The 27,259-nt window shown below is 39.1% G+C and overlaps 1 protein-coding gene across 1 annotated transcript; it reads left to right on the forward strand.

Annotated features, from left to right (window-relative positions):
• Positions 1-62: 62 nt before the first annotated feature.
• On the forward strand, positions 63-25,739 carry LOC132573658 (lysosomal acid lipase/cholesteryl ester hydrolase-like). The gene is made up of 9 exons (XM_060241283.1): positions 63-164; positions 1,100-1,226; positions 2,692-2,890; positions 8,449-8,558; positions 11,129-11,265; positions 19,269-19,415; positions 21,192-21,263; positions 23,714-23,779; positions 25,480-25,739. The coding sequence occupies exons 1-9, from the start codon at positions 63-65 to the stop codon at positions 25,711-25,713; spliced, it is 1,194 nt and encodes a 397-aa protein (XP_060097266.1). The 3' UTR covers positions 25,714-25,739.
• The last annotated feature ends 1,520 nt before the right edge of the window (positions 25,740-27,259 follow it).

Here is a 27,259-nt window from a genome sequence, read left to right on the forward strand (position 1 = left end):
GAATAAGCATAGGTGCTGTATTTCTTTTTGACAGTGCTGATATTGATTGATTCGGATCAAAGATGTGGCTGTTTCTGGTACTAGGATGCCTGATGCTACATGCTATAAATGCTGAAGAATTCAGAATCAAGAGACATCTGAATCCTCAAGAATTCATGTCTGTTGTAAGTTGCTTATTTTTCATGTATCAACAAACTGATTGGATTGTGTTGACTGGAGATGCTGAGAAGTTCACAAAACCAATTGTGAACATTCTTTCTCTTTTTCCATGTATATATTATTTATGAAAGAACAGAAATTTTTTTTTAACAATACAGGAAAAAGGGGGGTTACTTAAGAGAGCAATCCTGAGGCACACCTGCTGGCCACCATATGACTATAGAAGTGCTAGTCTTTTCCTTAAGGTTATAATTTATGCAGTGGCCAGCAGTGTTTTCTGTTTGTAACCAGGCAACTCTCTATAGCAACTGTGCCACGGTGGTCAGTGGAGGCATTGCTAGAGGCAGCAACACTATGATGGGCAGAGCTGCTGAAACCAATCAGAGGGCATTTGGCGGGGGCAAGGGTGGAGTCCAGTGTCCATCTCAGGCAGGGAAGTGAAAAAGGGTGGCCCACAGGAGTTGCACTCAGTTTCATGAGCACACTCTCCACTCAGTTAAAGGAACCACTCCTGTCAGCAGATTTGGGCACCTGTTAGTGGGGACATTCCCGGGGGCATTCTCACACTGCCCTGCTACAAAAAAGCCCTGAATATATATATTAATAAATGAGGGAGTTAGAACACAGCAATTTCTCCTAGTGATTATATTAATGCTGAAGTTTGCAACATGCCTCATTGTTACCATCATACTTTAAATACAAGGCTGATACTGAGGTCGTCTAAAGTTACTTGTGAAACATGGTTGAGGTGAGATTTGAGCGGAAGTCACATTGTAAATATTGTTTTATACCAGCTACTAAAACAACCTTTTGAAATGTGAATTGAAATAGGCAGATTTGTAATCAATTCCAGTGTAATGTTTAACCTGACAATGTTCTTGTCCCAGGATACTTTGAAGAACTTCCAACTTCTTTGTAAATGGCAAATTTTTATTTATAGGATGAAATAATCCAATACTGGAATTACCCCAGTGAAGAATATGAAATACTAACAGATGATGGCTACTACCTGCAGATAAACAGAATTCCTTATGGAATAAATGGTCCTGGGAATAAAGGGGATAATGGTATTAAAAATTATTTTGGAGTTTTGTATAATTGATTCAAGGTACTGTTCAGGGGGGGAATTGCTCCTGTTACATTCCCTTTTCCTGATCCCAAATATGTTGACTGTGGTCTGGTTCAGATGTGGTGACAAAACATAATTTCGCCATCAAGTTGCACACTGATCTTAAATGCTTCTTCTTTCCTTTCTCCTTCCTCTTCCCTTCAAATGCCTTGGTTTCCTCTCAGGTGTCGGGCAAACCACAGTTTGCATTACACGTAAATTGTGAAATGATTATTTAAGCTGGTACTCCAAACAAGAATTGGAAACTGAGAGAGTGCATGTATAGTGCAATATCATATAATTACAGGAGGCAAGAACAGACTGGAAGAAGCTGCTTTATACCGATGGCATGAAAAAAAAAGGGAAGGTATATACGCTTAGGCCCAACAGGTTCATTTCTCCACACTCTCTTTTCTTCTGATTTATAGTTTCTCCTCACAATATTGTAGTCACCTAGTTTGAAAGATTCCACAACATTAATACATGTGTGCACGCATACGTGCACATGCAAAAGATCTTATTAAGAGAGGCAAACACAAAGGCTCTTCCCATAGAATATCACCATATTTGTTAGGTAGGGAACAACTGAATAAGAAACACTACAGTATGCATCTTGATGATGTACATGTCAAAAAGAATACTATAAAGCATGTCTATATAGGTGTGTACTTGGATATAATCACATCAAATATATATCTGAAAAATACCCTATCAGTATTTTGGGAATATATTTCGGTATCCAGGATTTTTTGGGGTACCAAAAATGGGTCCTGAAAAATCACAGAAATATTGGTGATTAACTGGAAATAGTGGGAGTAGACATTTGCAGGGAATGGCATTTGCACCTTTCCTGTGCTTTTGTGTTCAGTTTCAAGTGTTTCTGTTGTTTTAAAAAAGTTCATTATTTGCTGTGGTTGGTTTGTGTCACTTCATTTTGTGTGTGTGTGGATTTTTACATTTTATGTAGATTCAGATTCTCAAACAATAGTCTTCCTATGGGTAGGGGGGGGGGAGATTTTCAGGTTTTACATTTTTCATGCCCCCTTACATAGCAAATAATGGAGGATAGCTAGGGAGCACCTTGTTCTGGAGTCCAGAGAACTGGACCACTTGGTCCAATTGACTTGAAATTTGGGAGTTCTTGAAAGGACCAGCAGCTCTCCAGCATCTTTTGTGCCAATACCTTTAAAACAACTTCCTCAGGCCTTTTGAAAGTACTCCCATAGGGAATAATGGAGCTGAAAAATATTAGAAACACAGGATGAAATGGGATATGAATACCTTTCTGGTATATGGAACTCAGGAACTTGGAATACCATTTTTATCCAATATATCTGGGTCAAAAATACCAATTTTTGCTGTATATACATGTGTCTATCCTCCAGTTATCAAATGTCCTCTCTCCTTTCTTCCTTCCTTTCCAGGGACTAAGCTTACTGTGCTATTGCAACATGGTTTATCACTTGAAGGTAGATCCTGGATTGCAAATCTTCCCAGCAATAGCCTGGGATTTGTTCTTGCAGATGCTGGCTATGATGTCTGGATACTAAATAGCAGGGGAACCACCTGGTCTAGAAGACACCAGAACCTTTCAACTTATGAAGAAGAATTTTGGAATTTCAGGTAAATTTAGACAGAGATTGATCACTTGAATGGATTGCCAAATGCAAACTGATCCTGTACTTCTGTCTTTGAAATATGCATCAATAGTGGGCGCTTTCACATGGTGACCATTTGCAAGTGGATTTTGCCATTCTTACACAGTAAAAATCCAGCTGCGAGTGTGTTATTTAGTGTGTGTGAATGCACTCAGTGATTGTACATTGTCTTTTGATCTGACAGAAGTGCTTCAATCCTGGTAGCTTTCTTTAGATTCAGATTCTTTCTTTTGATCCTCATTCAAGAATCTGGTGACATGTTTGCCTTGGGGTACTCTGGCTGCATGGCTCTGTGACCGTTACTTGTAAACTCTCCTACTCAACTGTTATCTTCCTTTTTTAAAATTCCTACACTCAAATATTTACATAAATGTCCCAAAAGAAAGCAACACTGAGACATAATTTTGTTTGGTTTTTTCTGTATGCTATAAGAGATGTGAGGTGCTAATTGTATAAGAATAATAATTTACAAATAAGATTAGGGGGGAAATTAAGAAATGTCATTCAGTCTTAGAAGAATTAAAAGAAAGGAAGCTAGAGAATGAAAGAAGAAAAGCAAACCTCAGGAAGAAATATCTGCTAAGTATAAAAACAATAGGTTACGTTGCAGAAGAAATCAAACAAGGAATTGCTGCAATATCCAAGAAGATCAAGAGGTACAACAGTAGGATCCAGCTGTAGAGCCAAAACTTCCAATTCCAGAGTAACCAAAGACAGTTCTATAAATCACTAGAGGGAGGTCAAAAAGTAGAAGTAAAACCAGACAAAGAAAAGACAACAACTTTATCTAAAGAATTCTTGAAAGACTCAAAAGAATACAATAAAAAATCTACCTGAATAACAGTTCTCAGTCGGATCCGTGAGCTCTCCTGCTTGCGGCTCCCCTGAATCAGGCAGCGGGAGGGGTGCCACGAATGTGTCACCCCCAAAGAGGCCCTGGAGGGGGTCTCTTTTTGGCATGGGGCTTTTACAGCAAGACAGGGGCGCTAAGGCAGTTGCTCCTGTTCTTTCTGTATGCCCCGAAGGTCTCCCTGTCGTGATCATCATTACAGCAGCAAGAGGTGAACACCCGATCACTTGCTTTTCTTCTCTTCAATAAACTTTTGATCTATCACCCTTCTATCTCAAGCATGACTATGCTACAATGCAAGTAAGTCGGCTTTCAGTTGCCAATGGCTAATGGGTCATTTTTACATTTCAATGAAGTGGCAGTTCAAAGGAAGGGAAAGAGGTCGATACCTCTAATTTCCCTGTGAATGAGGCCATGAAAAGCTAAAGAACATCTCTAAATACTGGAAACAATTTGAATTAATCTGAATATGGATACTTAAATCAACCTAGATTAGAATTGGATATTTGTTAAAGAGACTATTATTCGGCTGTAATACAGTCTGAACAAAATGAGATACTTGTTAGAGAGACTTCTCCTTGTTGTCTGATTTGAAATTCATACGCTAACATCTAAAACTCCAGTTGCAGGAGACTGGGAAGGGTGGGCTATCTGGAACTCTGAGCTACTTTTCAATCTGGATTAATGGACTGAGTTTGCTGACAGAGAAAAATGGGTTTGCTAAGCGAATTTTTTTTTTATCAAAAAAGATATTTTAAGCATCTTTTAAGATCTCTTAAGATCTCTGAGCAAGATCTTGGTTTATTGACAGACTTGGTTAAGAAGCAAATGGGAGCTTTTGTGCTGAAAGCTAGCAAAATCTCAAATCTACATGAGCAGAATGCTAAAGAGAACTCAGTGATGTCTGTGGAATTGAAATGGGAGAGCGACCTGTTGGGAAACTAACAAAAGAAAATTAAAATGAAACCCTATGGCGTAGTTAAAAAAGAAGACTGGAAATGGAGACTGATTCAAGTAAGGTTGAGAGAAACAAAGGCTGTGGAATTTTTCTCACTTTCTTTGAGAAGGATGACTGCATTAAGAAGTAAGAAGATGCATTTTAACCAGAAAATCATGATGTGGAAATTTTCAGAAAGAAGAGCCTCCTGAATTAGATTTTTCTCAGTGGATAGCTGGACATGGACTTTGTAAGAAAATCTGATATGTGATATTAGAAGGTTAAGTGAGATTTCTTTTTCCTTTTTTGTTTTTTTTTTGGGGGGGGGCTATAATAAGTTGTCTTGTTTAAAACAATATGCATATAAAAGTTAAAGGACTAAAAAGTCTTTGAAAAGAATTTTGTGTAAAAATAGTTAACTTCAATTAACTTTTAAGAAGGCAGATAGCGTAATTACTTGACAAATTGGTGAACTTGTCTTTAACAGATAATGATATTAATTTTTTATGTTTGTTATTGATATGGGTAATCCTACAAGTTAATCTATAACTGTTAAGAAGGTAGATATTGTAATTATTTTGTTAATTAGTAGATCTCCTCCTAATATGTTTGTTTGAAGAAATTGTCTATAATAAGATAGATAAATTATTGTGCTCTATTTCTAATCTGTCAAGGATAAAGATATTGGTCACAGACCATGTTAAGTAGAGAGAAGGTGCATATTAGTTACAAATCAGGAGATAGATTTCTTTTTAGTAAGAAGGGCTTCTTTAAATGTTCTTATCTTGGTAGGTAGTTGGGTATGGAACTCTCAGTAAGAACAGGCATGTGATTTTTATTTTTGGGTCATAATAAGTTGGTTTTCCTAGCCCAATAGGGATATAAGAGGTGGACTAATTGTTAAAAAGGCAGACAGCACAGTTGTTATGTAAACTGGCAGATTTGTCTTTAGTATGTCTCCCAGGAGAAACTGTTTATATTGAGATAGACAAAATACTATGTTGTATTTTTCTTTTAGCTTCTTAAGGATAAAGATATGAATTTTTTGTGTCTATGTTAATGAGGATAGTGTTAAACTAACAAACTAGTCTGTGTTTTTAACATGGTTAAGCCAAAGCAGCTAGTTCTGTGTTGAGACTGCTCTGACTTGTTTATACTTATACATGTTGAAGAAGAACTGTTTAGACTTGTATTGCAAATAATAGTTTAGTAAAAATGTTTTATAATGAAAGATAAAGATGGTAAAAAGATATTAAAAGGGGGAAGAAGGACTTTGTTTTTCTTCCAGCCCATTGTTGTCAACTGAAAGGTGTCAGGAGTGGGGAGAGGGTGGCATGGATATCTTTGGTACCAAAACCCCACACCAAATAGTCTATTTTGGAGGCACGAAATAAGGAAATCCCTTTTTAGGGCTTGGATGGACATTAGAAAGTTCTATTCCTATACCCCACTGTGGTTATCACCAGTGGAGGCTCACACTCATCCCAATCTTTATGATTGGAATAACCTAAATGACTATCAAAATCTATTAGATGAACAGAACAACTTGAAATCGGAAGAAATGACCCAATTAGATTGGTGGCTGAAATGTCAAATACAAGTAAGTTATCAAAAAGATAAAGAAAAAGGGTTTACTAAGAAACTAAATGATCTTGACCAAATTATTCTGACAGACCAGAAACTAGTCTCCAAAATCTATGAATGGTTACTACGGGAGAAAATGCAGGGAGAGGTAGTCAAGGAATCTTGGATAAAGTGGTTAAGAGACTTTGGGTTTAATATTAGCTTGGACGACTGGGAACAAATATGGAAACGAAACATAAAATTAACTACGTCGGCTTTGTTTAAGGAAAATATATACAAAATGATTTACCGCTGGTACTTAACACCAGACCGACTAGCGAAAATATATCCCAGTTACTCCAACAAATGTTGGAAATGTAAAAAGACTAAAGGTTCATTATTTCACATTTGGTGGAACTGTGAGATTGCCAAAAAATATTGGGTGTCAATTAATATGTGGATCCAAAAGATTCTAAAAATTAAGCTACGTCACTCCCCAGAACTATTTCTTTTAAATATCTGTCGAGAGAATCTTCCACCAAAAACGATTAAGGTATTAATGTATATTGTGACTGTTGCTAGATTATTATTTGCTAAATATTGGAAGACGCCTCAAATTCCTTCTAGAGAAGAATTTATTGTCAAACTTATGGAGGCGGTGGAGTCGGACCTAATGACGACAAGGTTACGTGAAGGCAATATACAAAAATGTAAAGAGACTTGGGAACCAATATATTGTTGGGTAAAAAGTAAAGGACTAATATGGGAATAATAGGACATTATAAATGAATCTCTGTTCGTACCCGGGATGTTTGGGAGTATGTTTGTGGGGTGGAAGAAGTTTGGGTGTGTATTATATGTATTTGTATGTATTTGTGTTTTTATTTGTTGTACTGTATTTGCACTTGGGTGTAATAAACTTGGTAAACTTGAAAAAAAAAAAAAAAGAAAGGTGTCAGGAGGAATTTTGCCCCTTTTTTCACGTGGAGCTAGAAAAAAGAGAAGAAAAGCCCATCAGGCATCATTTATACTGAATGGGAAAAGCAGGGGGAAAAAGAAAAATACAAATATATCAGTTTTAAATCTACCTCCGAACAAAATATCCAATTCGTTCTACCTGCAAGTATAGAGTTCTCCATATATTTTACCATCTTTATCTTTCATTATAAAACATTTTACTAAACTATTATTTGCAATACAAGTCTAAACAGTTCTTCTTCAACACGTATAAGTATATACTGCTGATGAAAATTGGGGTGAGGTATGTCTGACTGTGAGTCCGGTTGCACACCCATGACCCACCATGTGCCACATATATCATGTAGTTATGCCCTGAGGAGTGTGATGGAAGTTAACTGCTTCAGTAGTTCAGTTGTTAAAAAGAAAGCAGTAGCTCTCCACCTTCCTGAATATTAACTTCTTTGATGAAAGAGATGCAAACCTTCTTTTTCTTTCTCTTTTCAGTGGCATCCTCTTTATAGAGCATGAATTCTGTCTGGAGGGTTTTATTGCATGCTAGTGTCTGTATGAAAGTTTTTCTAAAGCCATTTTGGCATTTGATATCTCCTAGGTGAAATTAAAATGTAAGCAAAACCCTCCCCCTTATATTTAATAGTAGTTTAAAAATATGGGCCCTTAGACATAAAAGAAAATATGTCACTGAAAACCCATAAAGTGTATCTCAAGCAAGTAATCTAATGGGATTGTTTTTAATAGTTTATTATAATATTGATATTATTTTTTTTAAAAAAAGAACATATTATTCTTCATTTTCAACTATTCTCTTAGAACAACAGGATTTTAAACATCAGGATTTTCAAACATCAGGATTTTCATATCAGATGATGTACTATTGTGTAAACAGAAATAATTTTAGCTCTATATGTGTGTCTTTGTATTTTAGTTTTCATGATGCAAACCTTCTTTACTTTCTCTTTTCAGTGGCGTCGCCTTTATAGAGCATGAATTCTGTTTGGAGGGTTTTACTGCATGCTAGTGTCTGTGTGTCTTTGTATTTTAGGTTTTTTTTAAAAAGAAAATATCATTATTCTTCATTTTTAACTATTCTCTTAGAACAACAGCTATCCTTCAAACAGGATTTTAATATCAGTTGGTGTACTATTGTGTAAACAGAAATAATTTTAGCTATATTATGTGTGTCTTTTTATTTTAGTTTTCATGAAATGGGGATGTATGATGTTCCAGCAGCAATAAACTTCATCCTGCAGGAAACTGAGCGAGATGGATTATGTTACATTGGCCATGGACAGGGTGGTTCATTAGGTATGTTAAGAAGGATATAACAAACAAGTTTAATTCTTCTGTCCTGTTTTATACAAGGGGACTAGTGAAGAAGAACCCATTTAGAACTACAGGGTGGGCAACTGGGCACACTTCTCATACCTTTAATAAAACTTTGTTGGTTTTAAAGGTGCCACTGGACTCTATTCTATGGAAACAAAGTTTAAATTTAGGACTTTGTAATACAACCAAATAAAGAGCCCCGTGGCGCAGAGTGGTTTGCTGGGGGTAAAGTGTAGATGACTGGGGAAGGCAATGGCAAACCACCCCATTAAAAGTCTGCTGTGAAAATGTCATGATGCGATGTCACCCCAGAGTCTGAAACGACTGGTGCTTGCACAGGGGATTACCTTTATCTTTAATATAACCAGACACAGATATCAGAATTGGGTTGTCACCTTTTAATGGATAGAGGGTTCTTATCATTATTACCATTAGAATTCCTTTACCATGATCCGTCTAGTCCAGCATTCAGTTTCTAACACTGACTGCTCAAATGTACCTAGTAAGATCATGAGTGTGAGAGTCATGTGTTTCTTCATCTTCTGTAATTTCAGACTCAGCTACTGCCACTCAGACATTAAGCTTATTGGGTGACTTTGGGAGACTTTCTCTCTCAGCCTATCCTATCTCACAGGCTTTTTTGGTGGTGGTTGAGCAAAGTGGAGGAAAAGAAAGGAAAGCTATGTGTACCCCTGGATTTCTTGGAAGAAGAATGGGATAAAACTAATACAGCTTTCATTTGTAATCATGGCGAAGAGTGACTAAGTAACTTTCCACACATTTGTTTAATCCTTTTTAGAAGTATCATGGCTGTTGTCAAGATCCTAGTTAATATACAATAAGGACCAAAAATTAAAAGCAGAATTTAAAATAAAATCATAACCAAAAATACATGTATTTATTACAGAAAGTTAAAAGCATTTAAGGGCTCATCATTAACCTCCTTACTTAGTGAAATCATACAACTATAGGTGGTGTGACATCCTTTTGTCCAGAAACTTCCTGACTCTCCATCTTCATCTTTAGTGGATGAACTCTTGTATGAGTGTCTGCTATTGTTGATTTTCATGTCTCATACCAGCAATTGGGGGGATGTTTATCAAATGTAATCTATGATTTTAACTCTGCACAATTAACTCTGAGTCCAGTAATCACCAGATGTGTATGGATAATCTGTCTTTTGAACTGCAAGCCCAGCAAATAAAAATTGAACAGTTTACATGTCCACTTGACAGCTAAAATGCCCTTACCTATTAGAGCATTTGATGTTCGCAGACAGTGCCAAGAGGAGAATGTGGGAGAGGTTGCCAAAAGGTGAAGGAAGTTCCTTTACTACCCATGTCCCATTAACCCATTTTATGACTGAATTTAAATACCACCTGGTTTGAATAAAGTAGAGTAAATTGGCCACAACTTCATTGGTTATAGCTATGATCTTCAGGCCACTTTAGCCCACCAGCTATGGCTGTAAGAATCATGAGATGACAGGTCACTGGATCCCCCAAGGACAACCACCACTAAGTGGTTTGCCAGGGCACATTCCTTGAATCCCTCGACTCAAAATCCCTTATAAGGATCCCCATACTCAGGAAAATGCGCATGCAGGCCAGCATTCCTGATAATGCATCTGGCCCCATGCTGCAAGAGCTGGGACTGGTTCCCACCAAAGCTCCTAAAGCTGTAACCAGTCCCATAGGCTATCCCAAATACCATGCAATCATATATCCATCCCCAGTGAGACAGAGAGATGCTGTCAGGTATAAACAGGGCTGGCAGTTGATGCAAAATGATTCGATGGCAGATCCTATGCGCCCCCTCCCCATGTGCAGCCTGTTAGTCATTTTTCTCCTTGCCACATTGACCCTTGCTGGGGAGAGGGCTCCATGTCAAGAGCACCATTCAAGCCAATAAGACCAGAAGGTGGTCACAGCTGTGAGCTCTTTTCTTACCATTAGCAGATCTGCCTCTGCCCTATGCACTAAGTCAATGCCAATGCAAGCCCACAAGTTGTTTTCATCCAGTTGAATCACTCACACACTGGTAATGACAGATGCTGGTAATGACACATGCAGTGCCATATTGTGGGTAGGAGGGTATCCCATCTCACTCAACAATCCAAATAACATGCACTCCGTCTTACAGGCTGAGGTCCCTGCCCCAGCCTGATGTAGCTGTGTAGATGTTTGTCCAATGCATCTGTGCCCACAGATCCAATTAACATTTATTAGGAATGGCCAAAAACTAATTTCCTCTCCTCTCCTCTCCTCTCCTCTCCTCTCCTCTCCTCTCCTCTCCTCTCCTCTCCTCTCCTCTCCTCTCCTCCCCTCTCCTCCCCTCCCCTCCCCTCTTTTCTCCTCTCCTCTCCTCTCCTCTCCTCTCCTCTCCTCTCCTCTCCTCTCCTCCCCTCTCCTCCCCTCCCCTCCCCCCTCCCTCCCTCCCTCCCTCCCTCCCTTCCTTCCTTCCTTCCTTCCTTCCTTCCTTCCTTCCTTCCTTCCTTCCTTCCTTCCTTCCTTCCTTCCTTCCTTCCTTCCTTCCTTCCTTCCTTCCAGGTCTGATTGCCTTTTCAGCCATGCCAGAGATTGCTCAAAAAGTCAAGCTCTTCATTGCATTAGCTCCTTCGTACAGCCTGGTGAACAGCAAGGGGCTTGCTTATGAACTCTTTGTAATGCCTGAAAATTTCAGAAGAGTAAGTATTTCACTTACATTTACATTATTTTACTGGCTGACTAGTATTGTTTCACTTATGGCTGTAGAGTTATATAATAATAACAACAACAACAACAACAACAATAATAATAACAACAGTTTATTTATATCCCTCCCTCCTTGCCGAAGCAGGCTTAGGGCGGCAAACAACATATCAATCCATACAATAGGTTATACATAAATTTAAAATCAACAATCAACTTAAAACATTCTGATTTAAAATTAACATTTTGGTGCTATTCTGTTACATGTAAGTATGATGGCAGAAATCACTTAAGGTGAATCCATCAGTATTCAATCAGGTAAAGGGCATCCTGAAGAGGATGGTCTTGCAGGCCCTGCGGAACTGTTCAAGGCTCCGCAGGGCCTGCATTTCTTCTGGGAGCTGGTTCCATAGGTGTGGAGCTGCGATAGAGAAGGCCTGTATATGAGTATTCTTTAATTTTGCCTCCTTCGGCTCGGGGATAGTCAGTTGGTTCTTCCTCGCTGACCTCAGTGCTCTCTGGGGTTCATATGGGGAGAGACGGTCCTTCAGGTAGGCAGGTCCTCGACCATATAGGGCTTTAAAGGTGATAACCAGCACTTTGTAATGAACCCGGTACTCAACTGGCAGCCAGTGCAGTCCGCACAGCCCCGGCTGTATGTGCTCCCACTTCGGGAGCCCTAATAACAGCCTAGCCGCTGCATTCTGCACCAGCTGCAGCTTCCGGGTTTGGCACAGAGGCAGCCCCATGTAGAGGGCATTACAGTAATCCAATCTTGAGGTGACCATTGCATGGATCACTGTTGCTAGGTCCCGACGCTCTAGGAAGGGAGCCAACTGCCTTGCCCGCTTCAGATGAAAAAACACTGACTTGGCAGTGGCTGCTATCTGGGCCTCCATTGATAATGAAGGCTCCAGTAGAACTCCCAAGCTCCTGACTCGGTGCGCCGCTTTCAGTGGCATGCCGTCAAAAACTGGGAGAGGAATTTCTCCTCCCAGAGCGCCGCGACCCATGCAAAGGACCTCTGTCTTTGTCAGGTTTAGCTTCAACCCACTCAGCCTAAGCCAACCTGCCACAGCTTGCAATGCCAGGTCCAGATTTCCTGGGACGCAGTCCATTAGCAGATAGATAGAGTTGTCGAAGCATACTGTATTGATTATTTCACACTCTAGATTGTAACTGCCCTGAAAAACACCACTAGTGGTGTTCTGTTATTGTCTTTTTTGGGTTTGTCTTGTAACAGGTTTTCTCTGGGTATCATTCTGGCTTTGTTAATCTGTTTCCTGATTTCATCAGGTGGGTAGTTCCAAAAAGGTTTGTTGTAGATCCCTCAGGTGAGAATCTCTGTCAGCAGGCTTGGAGCAAATGCAGCTGTAGCGTAGAGCCTGGCTGTATACAATGGATCATTTGGAATGTTTGGGATGGTAGCTGGAGGCATGCAGGTATGTTTGTCGGTCAGTAGGTTTCCAGTATAAGGTAGTTTCTATGCATCCATTGTGTGTTTTAACAGTGGTGTCCAGAAAATGTATTTCTTGTGTAGACTGGTTCATTGTCAGGTTGGTGGTGGGGTGGAAGTCATTGAATGCCTGGTGAAATGTATCCAGGGCTTCTTTACTATGTGTCTAGACCATAAAAAATGTCTGTAAGAAGAGCCCTGTAAGCTCTTGGAGGATTGGCTACATCAGGAGGCTGTAGTCTAATATGGAAAGGAGTTTGTGCTACAAAAAAGCCCTGCATCCAGGTACCACCCCCATTTCCAGACACAGGTTGTTCAATGGCTCCAAAAATTGCCAATCTTTGTATGGAGGTCTTTGAATAATAATAATATGTATGTTTGTTCCAGTAATAATCCTTTTAATAATGATAATTTTAATAACTATAATTATATCCTCACCTAATTATATTTGTAATTATAGTCACACCTAAAGCTTTAGACCATATAACCCTAATTAAATAAAATATCATAAGGCCATATAATGATATGACCATATTATGATATATAAATAGTTATATTATTATATATAATAATACTATGTTATAATTATATTGTTGTTGTTCAGTCGCACAGTCGAGTCCGACTCTTTGCGACCCCATGGACAAAGTCACGCCAGGCCCTCCTGTCTTCCACCATCCTCTGAAGTCTGCTCAAATTCGTGTTTGTTACATCAGTAACACTGTCCAACCATCTCATCTTTTGCCGTCCCCTTCTTCTTTTGCCTTCTATCTTTCCTAGCATCAGGATCTTCTCCAGGGAGTGCTCTCTTCTCATTTGGTGGCCAAAGTATTTGAGTTTCAGCTTCAGCACCTGACCTTCCAGTGAACAGTATGGGTTGATTTCCCTTAGGACTGACTGATTTGATCTTCTTGCAATCCAAGGGACTCTCAAAAGTCTTCTCCAGCACCACATCTCAAAAGCATCTATTCTTCTGTGCTCTGCCTTCCATATGGCCCAGCTCTCACAGCCATACAATACTACTGGGAATACCATCGCTTTGACTATAGACTTTTGTTGGCAGGGTGATGTCTCTACTTTTTATTATACTGCCCAGGTTCGCCATAGCTGTCCTCCCAAGGAGCAAATGTCTTTTAATTTCATAGCTACAGTGATCTTGGATCCCAGAATTTCATGGCTGCAGTGATCTTGGATCCCAGAAATGTGAAGTCTGTCACTACTTCCATGTCTTCCCCTTCTATTTGCCAAGGTGTATGGGGCCAGATGCCATGATCTTAGTTTTTTTGATGTTGAGTTTCAAGCCTACTTTTGTGCTCTCCTCTTTCACCCTTAACAAGAGGTTCTTTAGGTTCTCCTCACTTTCTGCCATTAGAGTGGTGTCATCTGCATATCTGAGGTTGTTGATGTTTTTCCCGGCAATCTTAATTCCAGTTTGAGCTTCATCCAGGCCAGTATTCCACATGATGTACTTTGCATATAAATTATATAAGCAGGGTGACAATATACATCCTTGTCGAACATACTGCCTGGATATTGAAAACTTAATCATTTCCATTTTAAGAACTGACATGTCGTCCATGCATGGACCATGAAGTTGGGCTTAAAGCCAATAAAATTTCAAGAGTCATTATAAACAACAATGGCGAAAGCGGACAACCTTGTCTTGTACCTTTGCTAATTTTCATTTTATCAGTGAGATCTGCATTTATACATAACCTTGCACGTTGTTCAGTATATATTGCCTTTATCATTCTTATAAAGTTTTCCCCCAACTTTATTTTTTCCATTACTACAAACATAAAGTCCCAGTTCAGATTATCAAGAGCTTTCTCTGCATCCACAAAAACTAATGCAACTTCTTTCTCTGGATGTCTTTCATAATATTCCACAATATTTACAACAGTTCTAATATTGTCTCTTATTTGCCTTTTGGGAAGAAAACCCGCCTGATCTTCCTTTATGAAATTTATTAAATATTGTTTAAGCCATTCTGCCAGGATTCTTGTGTATATCTTATAGTCATTATTTAATAATGGTCCAGGTGCCTTTCCAGATTTCATTACATTAATCGCTGCTTCAATTTCTATTTTTTCAATTGGATCATTCAAAATTTTTTACATATATTCAGTTAAGGGTGCTATTTTAATTTTTTGCAAATACGTTTCAATCCTTTCTTTCTTTACTTTAACACCCTTAAATAAATTAGCATAATACTTTAAAAATTCTCTTTTTATTCCTTCTTGGTCCACCATCTCTTTCCCATCAGCCACAATTTTTTTAATAATTTTACTTTCTCTGTTTTTCTGCAAATACAAGATGAAGAAAAAATAAAAGGAATAAGAATTAAAGGTTTTACCTATAAATATAGAGCATTTGCAGATGACATAATGTTTATAAATGAAAATTCTACACAAGTAACTCCTTTGTTGTAAGCTAAAATACAAAATTTTGGAGAAATGGCGGGATTTTATGTTAATAAGGAAAAATCAAAACTTTTATGTAAAAATATGCAAGTAAATAAAAGGAATTGCAGATTTTAACAGGATGTGAGGTTACCTCAAAAGTAAAATATCTGGGTGTGGAAATAACAATGAAGAACATTGATTTGTTTAAAAATAATTATGAAAAGTTATGGCATAAAATGGATGAAGATATGATAAAATGGAACAAGCTTAATTTGTCATTGCTTGGGAGAATAGCTGCAATTAAGATGAACATTTTGCTGAGAATACTGTATTTATTCCAAACTATCCCGATTGTGAAAGACAGCAAACAATTTAATAAATGGCAAAGAAAGATTTCAGAATTTGTATGGGCTGGAAAGAAACCAAGGATTAAAATGAAAGTTTTAACAGATGCTAAAGAAAGAGGAGGATTCCAACTACCAGATTTAAGACTATATCATGAAGCAGTTTGTTTGGTGTGGATAAAAGATTGGGTGACGTTATTGAATAAAAAACTTTTAACGCTAGAAAGTAATGGAAATAAATTCGGCTGGCACGCTTATATGTACTATGGGAAGAAAAAGATGGATGTTTTTTTCTCTCACCATTACATAAGACGTAATCTGCTAAATATCTGGATGAAATCTGCCTCCGTTCCTGAGGACTGGAAGGTAGCAAATGTCACCCCCATCTTTAAAAAGGGTTCCAGAGGAGATCCGGGAAATTACAGGCCAGTCAGTCTGACTTCAATACCGGGAAAGTTGGTAGAAACCATTATCAAGGACAGAATGAGTAGGCACATTGATGAACACGGGTTATTGAGGAAGACTTAGCATGGGTTCTGCAAGGGAAGATCTTGCCTCACTAACCTGTTACATTTCTTTGAGGGGGTGAACAAACATGTGGACAAAGGAGACCCGATAGATGTTTACCTTGACTTCCAGAAAGCTTTTGATAAAGTTCCTCATCAAAGGCTCCTTAGAAAGCTTGAGAGTCATGGAGTAAAAGGACAGGTTCTCTTGTGGATCAAAAACTGGCTGAGTAATAGGAAGCAGAGAGTGAGTATAAATGGGCAGTCTTCGCAGTGGAGGACGGTAAGCAGTGGGGTGCCGCAGGGCTCGGTACTGGGTCCCATGCTCTTTAACTTGTTCATAAATGATTTAGAGTTGGGAGTGAGCAGTGAAGTGGCCAAGTTTGCGGATGACACTAAATTGTTCAGGGTGGTGAGAACCAGAGAGGATTGTGAGGAAATCCAAAGGGATCTGTTGAGGCTGGGTGAGTGGGCGTCGACGTGGCAGATGTGGTTCAATGTGGCCAAGTGCAAAGTAATGCACATTGGGGCCAAGAATCCCAGCTACAAATACAAGTTGATGGGGTGTGAACTGGCAGAGACTGACCAAGAGAGAGATCTTGGGGTCGTGGTAGATAACTCACTGAAAATGTCAAGACAGTGTGCGTTTGCAATAAAAAAGGCCAACGCCATGCTGGGAATTATTAGGAAGGGAATTGAAAACAAACCAGCCAGTATCATAATGCCCCTGTATAAATCGATGGTGCGGTCTCATTTGGAGTACTGTGTGCAGTTCTGGTCGCCGCACCTCAAAAAGGATATTATAGCATTGGAGAAAGTCCAGAAAAGGGCAACTAGAATGATTAAAGGGCTGGAGCACTTTCCCTATGAAGAAAGGTTGAAACGCTTGGGACTCTTTAGCTTGGAGAAACGTCGACTGTGGGGTGACATGATAGAGGTTTACAAGATAATGCATGGGATGGAGAAAGTAGAGAAAGAAGTACTTTTCTCCCTTTCTCACAATACAAGAACTCGTGGGCATTCGATGAAATTGCTGAGCAGACAGTTTAAAACGGATAAAAGGAAGTACTTCTTCACCCAAAGGGTGACTAACATGTGGAATTCACTGCCACAGGAGGTGGTGGCAGCCAGAAGCATGGCCACCTTCAAGAGGGGTTTAGATAAAAATATGGAACACAGGTCCATCAGTGGCTATTAGCCACAGTGTGTGTGTATATGTAAATTTTTTTGCCACTGTGTGACACAGAGTGTTGGACTGGATGGGCCATTGGCCTGATCCAACATGGCTTCTCTTATGTTCTTAAGTATAAGAAATATGGCGATGAGAGTAAACCACTATGGATAGTGCCTGCAGAAGTAATTAAAATAACAGCTGAGCTATGAGAAGGAAAATGGATATCATACCATCAATTATTAAAAATACAAAGTAGTAAAATAGAGTTGAAAACTGTTGAGGAGCTGAATTATAAGTATGATTGGTTTCAAATGCAACAAATAAAGAGTTTGGTGGAAAGTGATATTAAAACTGAAGGAATAAGACAAGAACAAATGGAAATCGAAAAAGTTCTGCTTGGAGATAATGAAAAATTAATTTCGAAAATCTATAAACTTTTAAAATGGTCTACAGAAGATGAAGTAATGAAACCTCAAATGATTAAGTGGGCAATTAATGTAAATAAAGAAATACAGATGGATACATGGGAATATTTGTGGAAGAACTCTATGAAACTCTCAACATGTCAGAGTATCAAAGAAAACTGTTTTAAGATGATGTATAGATGGTATATGACTCCTAAAAAGTTGGCAAAGATGAATAACAAGATGCCGGACAGGTGTTGGAAATGTAGAAAACATGAAGGTTCTTTGATGACAACCCTCATCTATGGCTCCGAATCGTGGGTTTTATACCGTCATCACCTGCGACTCCTTGAGCGCTTTCATCAGCACTGCCTTCGCACCATCCTCAACATCCACTGGAGTGACTTTGTGACCAACACTGAAGTCCTCAAGCGGGCAGAGGTTACCAGCATCGAGGCACTGCTGTTGAAGACGCAGCTGCGCTGGGCAGGGCATATTTCTAGGATGGAAAACCACCGCCTTCCCAAGATTGCCCTGTATGGCGAACTCTCCGCCGGCCATCGAAATAGAGGGGCACCAAAGAAGAGGTACAAGGACTCCTTGAAGAAATCCCTTAGCACCTGTCACATCAACCATCACCAGTGGTCTGACCTAGCCTCAGATCACAAAGCATGGAGGCACACCATCCACCAGGCTGTCTCTTCCTTTGAGAACACACGCATAGCTGGTCTTGAGGACAAAAGGAGATTGAGGAAGAATTGCACTGCTACAGGACCAACCCTAAATCAGACTTTTCCCTGCAGCTGCTGTGGCCGGACCTGCCTGTCCCACATTGGTCTTGTCAGCCACCAGCGAGCCTGCAGCAAACGTGGACTATTGCACCCTTCTTAAATCTTCGTTCGCGAAGCCAAGCCGAGAGAGAGAGAGATGTGGTGGACTTGTGAAAGAGCAAAAATGTATTGGCAGATGATTCAACAAGAGATTTCTAAGATCTTGGGTTACGAATTTAACAAAGTTCCAGAGACTTTTCTGTTGTGATTACAAATGGAAACATTTCCAAAGGAAGATAGGACTTTAATCTGGTACTTGTTCTCAGCTGCTAGAACATTGTATGCACAGTTGTGGAAGCAAGAAAAAATACCAGAGAAATGGGATTGGATTGTAAAAGTTATGACATGGAGTGAAATGGACAAGTTAACAAGAACCTTAAGAGACTATGATTTAGAAGTATTTAAGATGGAGTGGAAGAAGTTCAGAAGATACGTAGAAAAAGAGTGGAAAATAAAAGGACATTGGGCAATTTTTGATAATGACTAAATATAAGAGGGAGGAGGATATGAATTTTGGGTTTTATTAATTAAGGGTACTTTAATAATAATGTTTTAAGTATAGTACACTGGCGGGGGCCAAGTAACGGGGGGAGGGGTAGGTAGAAAGTAATATATGGGATAGAGGGAAAAAGTAGTTATTAAATTGAGTATATTACCATATATTACTAATAAAAATTGTTTGAAACAAAAAGATGGGCTTAGAAGCCTTTTCAAATAGACCAGACCTTCCCAATCATCTAGGCTCTCTTCTTGTGATTTATCTGAAGAATTTGCAGTAGTGAAGGCTTTTATATGCACAGGAGGGCAGGGTGCCAGGACTGAGAAATCCCTTGGTCTTACCAATAGAACACTCGTCAATAAAATATGCATTTTTATTTTGCAGATTATATGGGGAAATAAAGAATACTCACTTTTGAGTAATACTATGAAAACATTCACTGCCAAGGCATGCAGCTATGCAGTGATAGACAGACTTTGTCTCTTCTCAATTTTCCTCAGTTATGGATTTAATGAGAAAAATCTAAATGTGGTAAGTGGTCTCTATTGTTTATTTCCATTCATTCATTTATTTTATTCAATTTGTATCCCACCCTTCCTGCAAGCAGGCTCAGTGCCTTCACAGACAGACTCTCCCAATCACCAAAAACCAGCAAATGTTATACACACTCACTCACTCTCTCTCTCTCACACACACACAAGATACACACATTACAGAGTAGATAACCAGTTATATGTCTTTATATAATATTCTATTTAACTTTTTTCTTCTAATTCCACATTTCTTGCAAAGTTTTCAGTATGCATCAGTTTTTCAATATTTAAACCTATAATTAGAGTTAAATATTCCACCAGTTCTTTAGGAATGCCATTAACACATTTAACATCAAACAACTGATGGAGAAAAAACATTCTGGATGACTCTGGTCTGGCCTGATTCAGATATAGCCATGCACTTATGAGCCTTAAGCATCTTCCCCATATCAGATAATTAATCTCCTGTCATGAGGCATTAGGAATTTTTTTTTAATGCAACCTTAAGTACTTATTGGAAGTTCTTACCAGGAATGACTGGAAACTCTATGCTAAACCACAGGTAAAACCATAGATTTTTCAGCAGTTCCTACAATTACTCTTTTCCACTTCTGGTAAGTAAACAAGGCTGCATTTTAATTTTTTTATTCTGCAATTGCTCCAAGAAGCAGCAGGCAATGGGGCCTGTGGTGGGTTTCATGGAATCACCCCAGGCTTCAATCCAACCTGCTATGTTAGATAACAGAATTGGAAGAGCCCCCCAGGGTCATCTAGCCCACCCCCCTGCACAATGCGAGAAATTCACAAATATGTCATCTGTAATCATAGACCAAGGACTAATTAATTCCAAAGTAGCTGAATTAAAACTGAGAAGCTAGACTTTGAATTTTTGCTAATATTCATTCGTTAAAGGGTACACTATAGGGATTGTAACTGATAAATAGCTACCATTAGGTATTGTTATCCACTTATTTGAAAAGAAACATTCCCTCAGATATATTGGACATGTATTTATTCTGTCCTTGAGACTACTATGTTCTTTTGGGCTTAACATTTCTTAGGGGAAAAATTTGTGGGCAGTTCCTTTATCCAGCAGAAACATTAAGGTTTCATGGAATCAATGGTCAGCTTGTAAAATAGCAAATTAATACAACTGTGGAGAGCTTCATTAGGAAAATTTTCTCACTATCCAAAGGTAATTTAATTTAATTTAATTTTTTATTTATACCCCGCCCTATCAGGCTCAGGGCAGTTTACAAAAGTAATTTACTGTTAATATCCTGTTAACCTACTGTTAATAATCAATTATTGATCATGGTTGAAAGCCACAACAGAAGGTAACTGGTAGTAAAATCCCTTGATTCAGGATGGGATTAGTTAAAACAATTTATTTTCCCAAATAAAAATAAATAACTCATATAATAGCTCTGAAATCCAGACTTTATCACATTTTCAGTAACATCAGCAGTAATGCACAAAAGCCTTCCAGCTGAGTCTCATGGGTTTAGTTTTCCTCACATCCAACTAAATAAAAGGACAGCTAGTGATTCTGGATGGAAGGTATCATTCAGACCATCAAACTAGCCAGTTCTCTAGCACCAGGTGAACATTCCAGGTGGCTAGCACAATTTTTTGTATTTGAAGCCATATTGCTGCACTCAGAAAAGTGCTTCTAGATGTAAATCTCCCTTGCTGATTTGATTGTGCACTTATTTATTCATTCACTTTTATCTGTATAGCAGGTTCCACAATTTTATTCTTATTAATTTTCCAGAGTCAAGCAGATTCATATCTTGGAATCTATCCTGATTTTACTTCAGTAAAAACAGTATCTCATTGGGGACAGGTAGAGTTTAACACTTTTTACTTTACAATCTAAGATGTAGAGGTCAGACCGAACATTCAGTTTTGTGTGAATGCCTGCAACATTCCTTTTTTAATCTTTTAAAGAGAATTCAAATATTAGTTGTCTGCATTTCCAGTTATCAGTGACATTATTTTCTAGCTGTAACGAACCAGTGTTATATCAATACCTGTAAAAGTATGTAGAAGAGTGTCATAGTTCAAATTATTACATTTTTAATTTGTACACTGGTGTTTCTGATCAGTTGTGACACTCCAGTTAATTTTATTCCTTTACAACTTGAATTTGTTTTCTTGTTTGGTTTCTTCCTTTTGAGTGTTGTATCCTGTTTTAGTTTCTATAGATTTCCATGAGAAACAATTACATTCTCACTTTATTACAATTAAATGTCAAACTTATGAAGTGAAGGTGTGACAAAAATTAAGAAGTTAAAAATTGTCTTTGATGGGGAAAAATCCTAAATTTGGGTTTACATGAAAAAAAACCCAGCATTATCTCACATTGCTGCTACTTGTTTTCCTAGGTCAGGGGTAGCCAAACTTGCTTAACATAAGAGCCACATAGAATAAACATCAGATATTTGAGGGGAAGGAAGAAAGGAAAGAGGGAAGGAAGGGAAATAAATGGAGGAAGGAGAGATAGAAAGAAAGCAACTTTAAATGTATTCCCCAAGTTGCCAGGTGGCTTGGCTTGGAGGAGTGATTTAAAGTGAGAAATGCCTTCTCCTAGCCAACCAACGAGGCAGTGGAGGCTTTGAGAGCCACACAATATGTGTGGAAGAGCCACATGTGGCTCCTGAGCTGCAGTTTGGTCACCTCTGTCCTTTCTGTCCTTTTTACTTTTCTCCTTTTTCCTAAGGACCACTCAGAGCTTTCCTTTATACTACGTCTCTGAGTATGTAGTAGCTATTTAATTTCACAGCAAATTTAAGTCCCAGGTTAAATTTATTTCCTGCATTATTCTTTGGTATGTATGTGACAGGTATGAGATGTTAACAAGGTACTCTTGACAAGTTCAAAGGGTGCAGAGAACAAAAGAAAAGATAGGTGGAAGAGAAGAAGGCCCGGCCCTTCCCAGCCAAGCCGGCATCGCCGGCGTTCAGGCTGGGGGCCGTCTTTGCCCCCTCGGAAGGAGGGAGCAACAGAACGCTCGGCCCGGTACATCCGGGTCTGTTTCTGGGTGTGGCGTCAGGGCTATATAAACCCCGGCCCCACCCAGAGCTCTTCAGTTCCTTTTGGGCTCTCTGCCCACCCACCCTCCCTTGACAGTACAGGTTTCAACCGGTCACCTTGTTAGGGGCCAGGTAGGAATGTTTTCATCTTCACATAATTGGCCCATGTGGAGTTGTTTTTCGCCTACCTTGTACTGCCTTGTAGCATTAGGTGTTAGCAGTAGGAGTTTTAATTTGGTCGCAGGCTGGAGGATGTTTTGGCCATAGTGTTTTCAGGGGAGCACCTATGGCCTAGCACCAGTGGTGCGGGTGGTCTGTAGGAACCGCAGATGGGCTACACGGCTCAGTGCGGGGAATGCAGATCACGGAGAGCCTCACCTGGGCGGATCTTTCCATGGGGGATTGATGCTAGCCCAGGTGGAGAATGGCTGGGGCCTGGCCGCTCAGCTACAACCCGAATATGGTGGGCTTGTGCTGGGGGCAGGGTGGCTCGCCCTTTGTACCAGGCGGGGTCAGGGGGTGACCCCAGGTCTTGTCCCGTTCAGGTCCCATCCCTGCCAGTTATAGGCTGATTAATTATTTAATAAAGTGGCCCGGTTTTTTATACCCAACACTTTGTGTCTGTCTCTTCATTCCGACTGGGGGGGCAAAAGGGGAAAGTCTGCTGAGAGGGAGGGAAAAGGAGGATGAAGAGGAATGTAGATAAAGGTGCAATGGTTGTTGGATGGGCAGGAGGGACAGAAAGAAACAGGGAAAGAGGAAGGCTATGGGGGCTTCTAGAAGAGGGAAAAGAAGAAATGGTATGCATAGGTGGATACTGGAGTAAAAGGGTATGTCCTGACTTGTGAGCCATTGAGAGACTGCTGTTTGTACATATTAAGAGCTAAAAGATAAATTCATATCTAAACCCTGCAAACTGGGAACCCTGCTCCACCTTATTTGGGTGGAAATGTGGCAAATAATGTTTTTCAATAAGTAAAATACAATTCTGTGATTATATTATTTTGTAATGGAGTTTTCACTTAAAGGGATGAAATAAGTTATCAGAGCATATATTGAAAACTATCTTGATATTGAAGAAATATCATAGGTATTTTTCATGAAATGAAAGTGAAAGGTCTCAGAAATGGGATCCTCACTAATGTTTCATGCAGAGAGATCTTAAATCCTTCCTCTTTACAAGTTTCTTATGCCCTATCTAGTTTGGTTGCTGTTTCTTGGAGGAATTTCTGGCACAAATAATTCTTTTCTCTCCTTTTAGATTGCAAGATCAAACAAATTTAAATATTTCAACTATGGATCCAAGAATAAAGCTGTATACAACACAGTAAGGAATGGGGTGTATGATGGGAAGGGAATGTGTCAAACATTTTGAAAGATTATTTTGGAAAGTAGTTGGAAGTTCAGATTTTTCAACAGAAATTCTTGCTTTGCTGTACAATTCTTCCTGGCACTGCAAATTGTTTGAGCATGCTGGTAACACACTGCATCATGAGTTCTATATAGGTAACTGTAGATGTATAACTGGACTAATCATCGCCCCCGAAGTTGGAATAAAGAGTCAGACACAAAGAAGTTGGATAAAACTAAGGGCCACTTTATTTAATTTAGATAATAACTGGCAAGGATTAACCAGAACCACGGCCTGGTCAGGGCCAGGGGACTCAACAGACACCTTCCCTGCCATTCAACAGGCGAGTGACCCAGCCCCTGGCCAGAGCTGTACACCGCAGCTTCAACCAGGCCAGCTAAGCAAGCAGGCAAAGCCGAGAAGGTCCAACCACAAGCCGTACACCTCAATGGAAGGAACCTTCCAGGTAATCCCCAAAGGACAGTTTGCATTCTCCCACCCTGGATTGTCAAACACAAAGGTGAACACAAAGGTTGGTCCTGCCAGACCCCTAATCCACAAGAGGCGATGCTTTCTGGTCCTCCCCTAGCCACATAAGATCATCAACCACAAAAAAACTGCCGGAACTAAAGTGACCACCCTATTTAACAAAACTCCCCTATAGCCAATTACACAATCCACTGACATACTATGTAGGGAAGGCGAACCCCCCTCCCCCTCAACATTTATGACTATAAGATGGGGATCAAAAATTCCTACCCAGCTCCTCAGACCATGCGGTGACCAGCAAATGCCTACATAAAATTCAGGGCTGGAGGGAGGGCCGATCACCAGACAGAAACTGGCAAGAGCAGGGAAGGAGCTGCTGCTAAGAAAGCAAGCTCCACCCCTCCCATAATCACAGGCTCAAACAGGCCTGCTTGTCTTCCTCCCTTCCTCACAGGGAGGCAAATGAGTCCCTCTGGCCTCACAGCCAAGGCTGCCAGCCGGTTGGGACAAAATCTCTCGATAGACCATTCGTGAAATATGAAAAAGGAATATGAGAAGGACCCTCCTCTCAGCTTTGGTTGTTGAAGTGACTCGCTAATCCTACACTTCTGTAATGAAGGGAGGGGGCAGACAAACCCAACAAGCAAATTACTTTGTGGGAAGGCTTTGTGGGTTTAGATAACAGCCTCTATGCCTGCCCCAGCTGGTTAGGCCCTATGGGACATATAGACTAGCTACTACCTCCAAGAGCTTTTCATCTCATTTCTCAAGGGCAACTGGGGTCAAAATTGCCCCCCCCCCCATATTATTCATGGGTAGGAAGCAGGTGCCTTTTGTTTTTCCAGACCATGTGAATTAAAGCAGGGTACAGAATATGTTTCTTGAAAACACATTACATATCTGAGATCAAAAATATCAGTACTATGAATCTTCCAAGTTTATATTTGATTTACTTACTTGATACTCTAATTGCTTTTCGCTTAAGAAATGCCTCCTAATGTTTTAAAGAATAAATGTAATAGACACTTACATTGTAAACATTTAAATTATTATTTTTTAAAAAGAAATGTACTCAGAATAGTATTCTAAGGTTGTTGGGCCTCCACTCTAAATATCTATGAAAAATGAGAAGACAGGCATATTTAATTGGTATGGGAAACATTAATTTTTGATCATTTCATCAACAGACCACTCCACCATTTTACAGAATAGAAGATATGACTGTGCCAACAGCTGTATGGAGTGGTGGGAAGGACATTGCTATAAACAAAACTGATACAGAACTGTTGCTCCATCGAATGTCTCACTTAGTTTTCTATAAGAATATTCCTGACTGGGAACATATGGATTATATCTTTGGCCTTGATGCTCCAGTGCGCCTATATCCAGATATACTTGCTTTGTTGCAGAAGTACAAATAAAATCTTAATTTGAAGTGTAAATTGCATATATGCAATATTAATATAGGAACTTTTTAAAAATTGTTATACCCATGACATCTTTAGAGCTTGATTTCTGATCCATTCCTTCTGCATTTTATATTTTAGCACATTACACACTATTCAGTTTTAACTTTATCAGCTTTAGTCAGTCAATTATCATACTTAACATTAAATGCATTGCAAAAGTATCATTCATCGTTTGGTATTGTTGGCTACTGTGCAAAAAGTATCTCTTTAACAGAAGGAAGGAAGAAGTATTAGGTACCCACATGCCTCAAATGTTTTTGTACCCATGTTAAAGTTGGTATGCAAGGTAAGACCTATGGGTTTGTAATATATCTCTGGAAAGAGAACTTGACAGCTAGTTATGAAATTCTGACCTGAACTGCCAGGCTGAAAGTATAAGAAGGCACTGAGTTTTAGACTTATCAAATTTTAGGGCTGTTTCCTCTGATACAGAATATTTCCTGCAATAATACATATTTTGTCCTGCCAAACAAGGTACGTTTTTTACTCCCTCCTGCCCCAGTAATTCCTGAGCAGCACAATATGCATTCTTAGGTATATTCCAGTTTCCTGGGATATGAAGGTAGTTTTATTTTCATTTTGCAGATGTGAAGGTAAGTGATAGTGCTTTGCTGGTCTTATGAGTTCACATGATGTGAGGTTTCAAATCGGATCTTCCCAGTTTATCTATAGCTACTGTAACCAGCCAGATGGGAATACTTCATAGTTCCATAGAGAAATAGTGAACTTTGAAGGAGTTAGAAGCACTAAATGACTGAAACTTTGTGTAAATGAATTTTCTCAAGTGTCAGTACAGCAGCTTTAGGGAAGTCAGTAAACCTCAGCCCTGTTCTGCAGTAATACTGGAGTTACCTTTTGGTCTTGTTTTTAACTGTTTTTACCGACTGTAAATTGCCTAGAGTCCCATGAACATGGGAGTAGGTAAGAAACAAACAAATAAATAACGGCCTACTTTACAGAGTTATTATAAGGATTCTGGATCTGATGAATATGAACATCTTTGAAAACTCAAAAAAGGTACTATCTACAAATTAATATGAAAAAGTACTTTAAATGGTGTTATAAGTGCCTGAATTGTGAACTAGAAAACTGAGGTAATATAGACTTTGCCCAGTCTTCTACAATTTAATAGATGTTCTTGATTCTTCTTGAATACATTCTCTAAATCTTGGTTGCGAAGGGATACAGAGAAACCATAAATTAATACTTCTATGTTTTGTTTCTAATTCCTTGAATTTCTTGTTTGCTTTCTTAGATTTTTTGGCTTATCTTTTACAGTCCAGATAGGTCTCTGTCCTTATATTTTTAATATCTTCTTTGATTGTTGAGTTAATAAACCTCTGTTCTCATGTTTGAGTTCAGTTGCCAAGGTTTTGATTTGTCAAGAAAGGGATTTCTCTCCTTGATAATGTTCTGAACTAATCTCTTTTTTTGGGTTGATCTCATTTCTGTTGCCTTTTTTTCCCAACTTTGCTGATTTCCTTCTGTGTTGGCATAC

The sequence above is a fragment of the Heteronotia binoei genome, chromosome 6 (genome assembly GCF_032191835.1).
Source record: "Heteronotia binoei isolate CCM8104 ecotype False Entrance Well chromosome 6, APGP_CSIRO_Hbin_v1, whole genome shotgun sequence".
NCBI classification, from domain to species: domain Eukaryota; kingdom Metazoa; phylum Chordata; class Lepidosauria; order Squamata; family Gekkonidae; genus Heteronotia; species Heteronotia binoei.

Bases quoted from the DNA above. Each gene is read 5' to 3' on its own strand.
- LOC132573658 (XM_060241283.1), top strand. From the start codon at position 63: ATGTGGCTGTTTCTGGTACTAGGATGCCTGATGCTACATGCTATAAAT. The intron at 1,227-2,691 runs GTATTAAAAATT...CTTCCTTTCCAG, and splicing joins TGGGAATAAAGGGGATAATG to GGACTAAGCTTACTGTGCTA. The intron at 23,780-25,479 runs GTAAGGAATGGG...TTTCATCAACAG, and splicing joins ATAAAGCTGTATACAACACA to ACCACTCCACCATTTTACAG.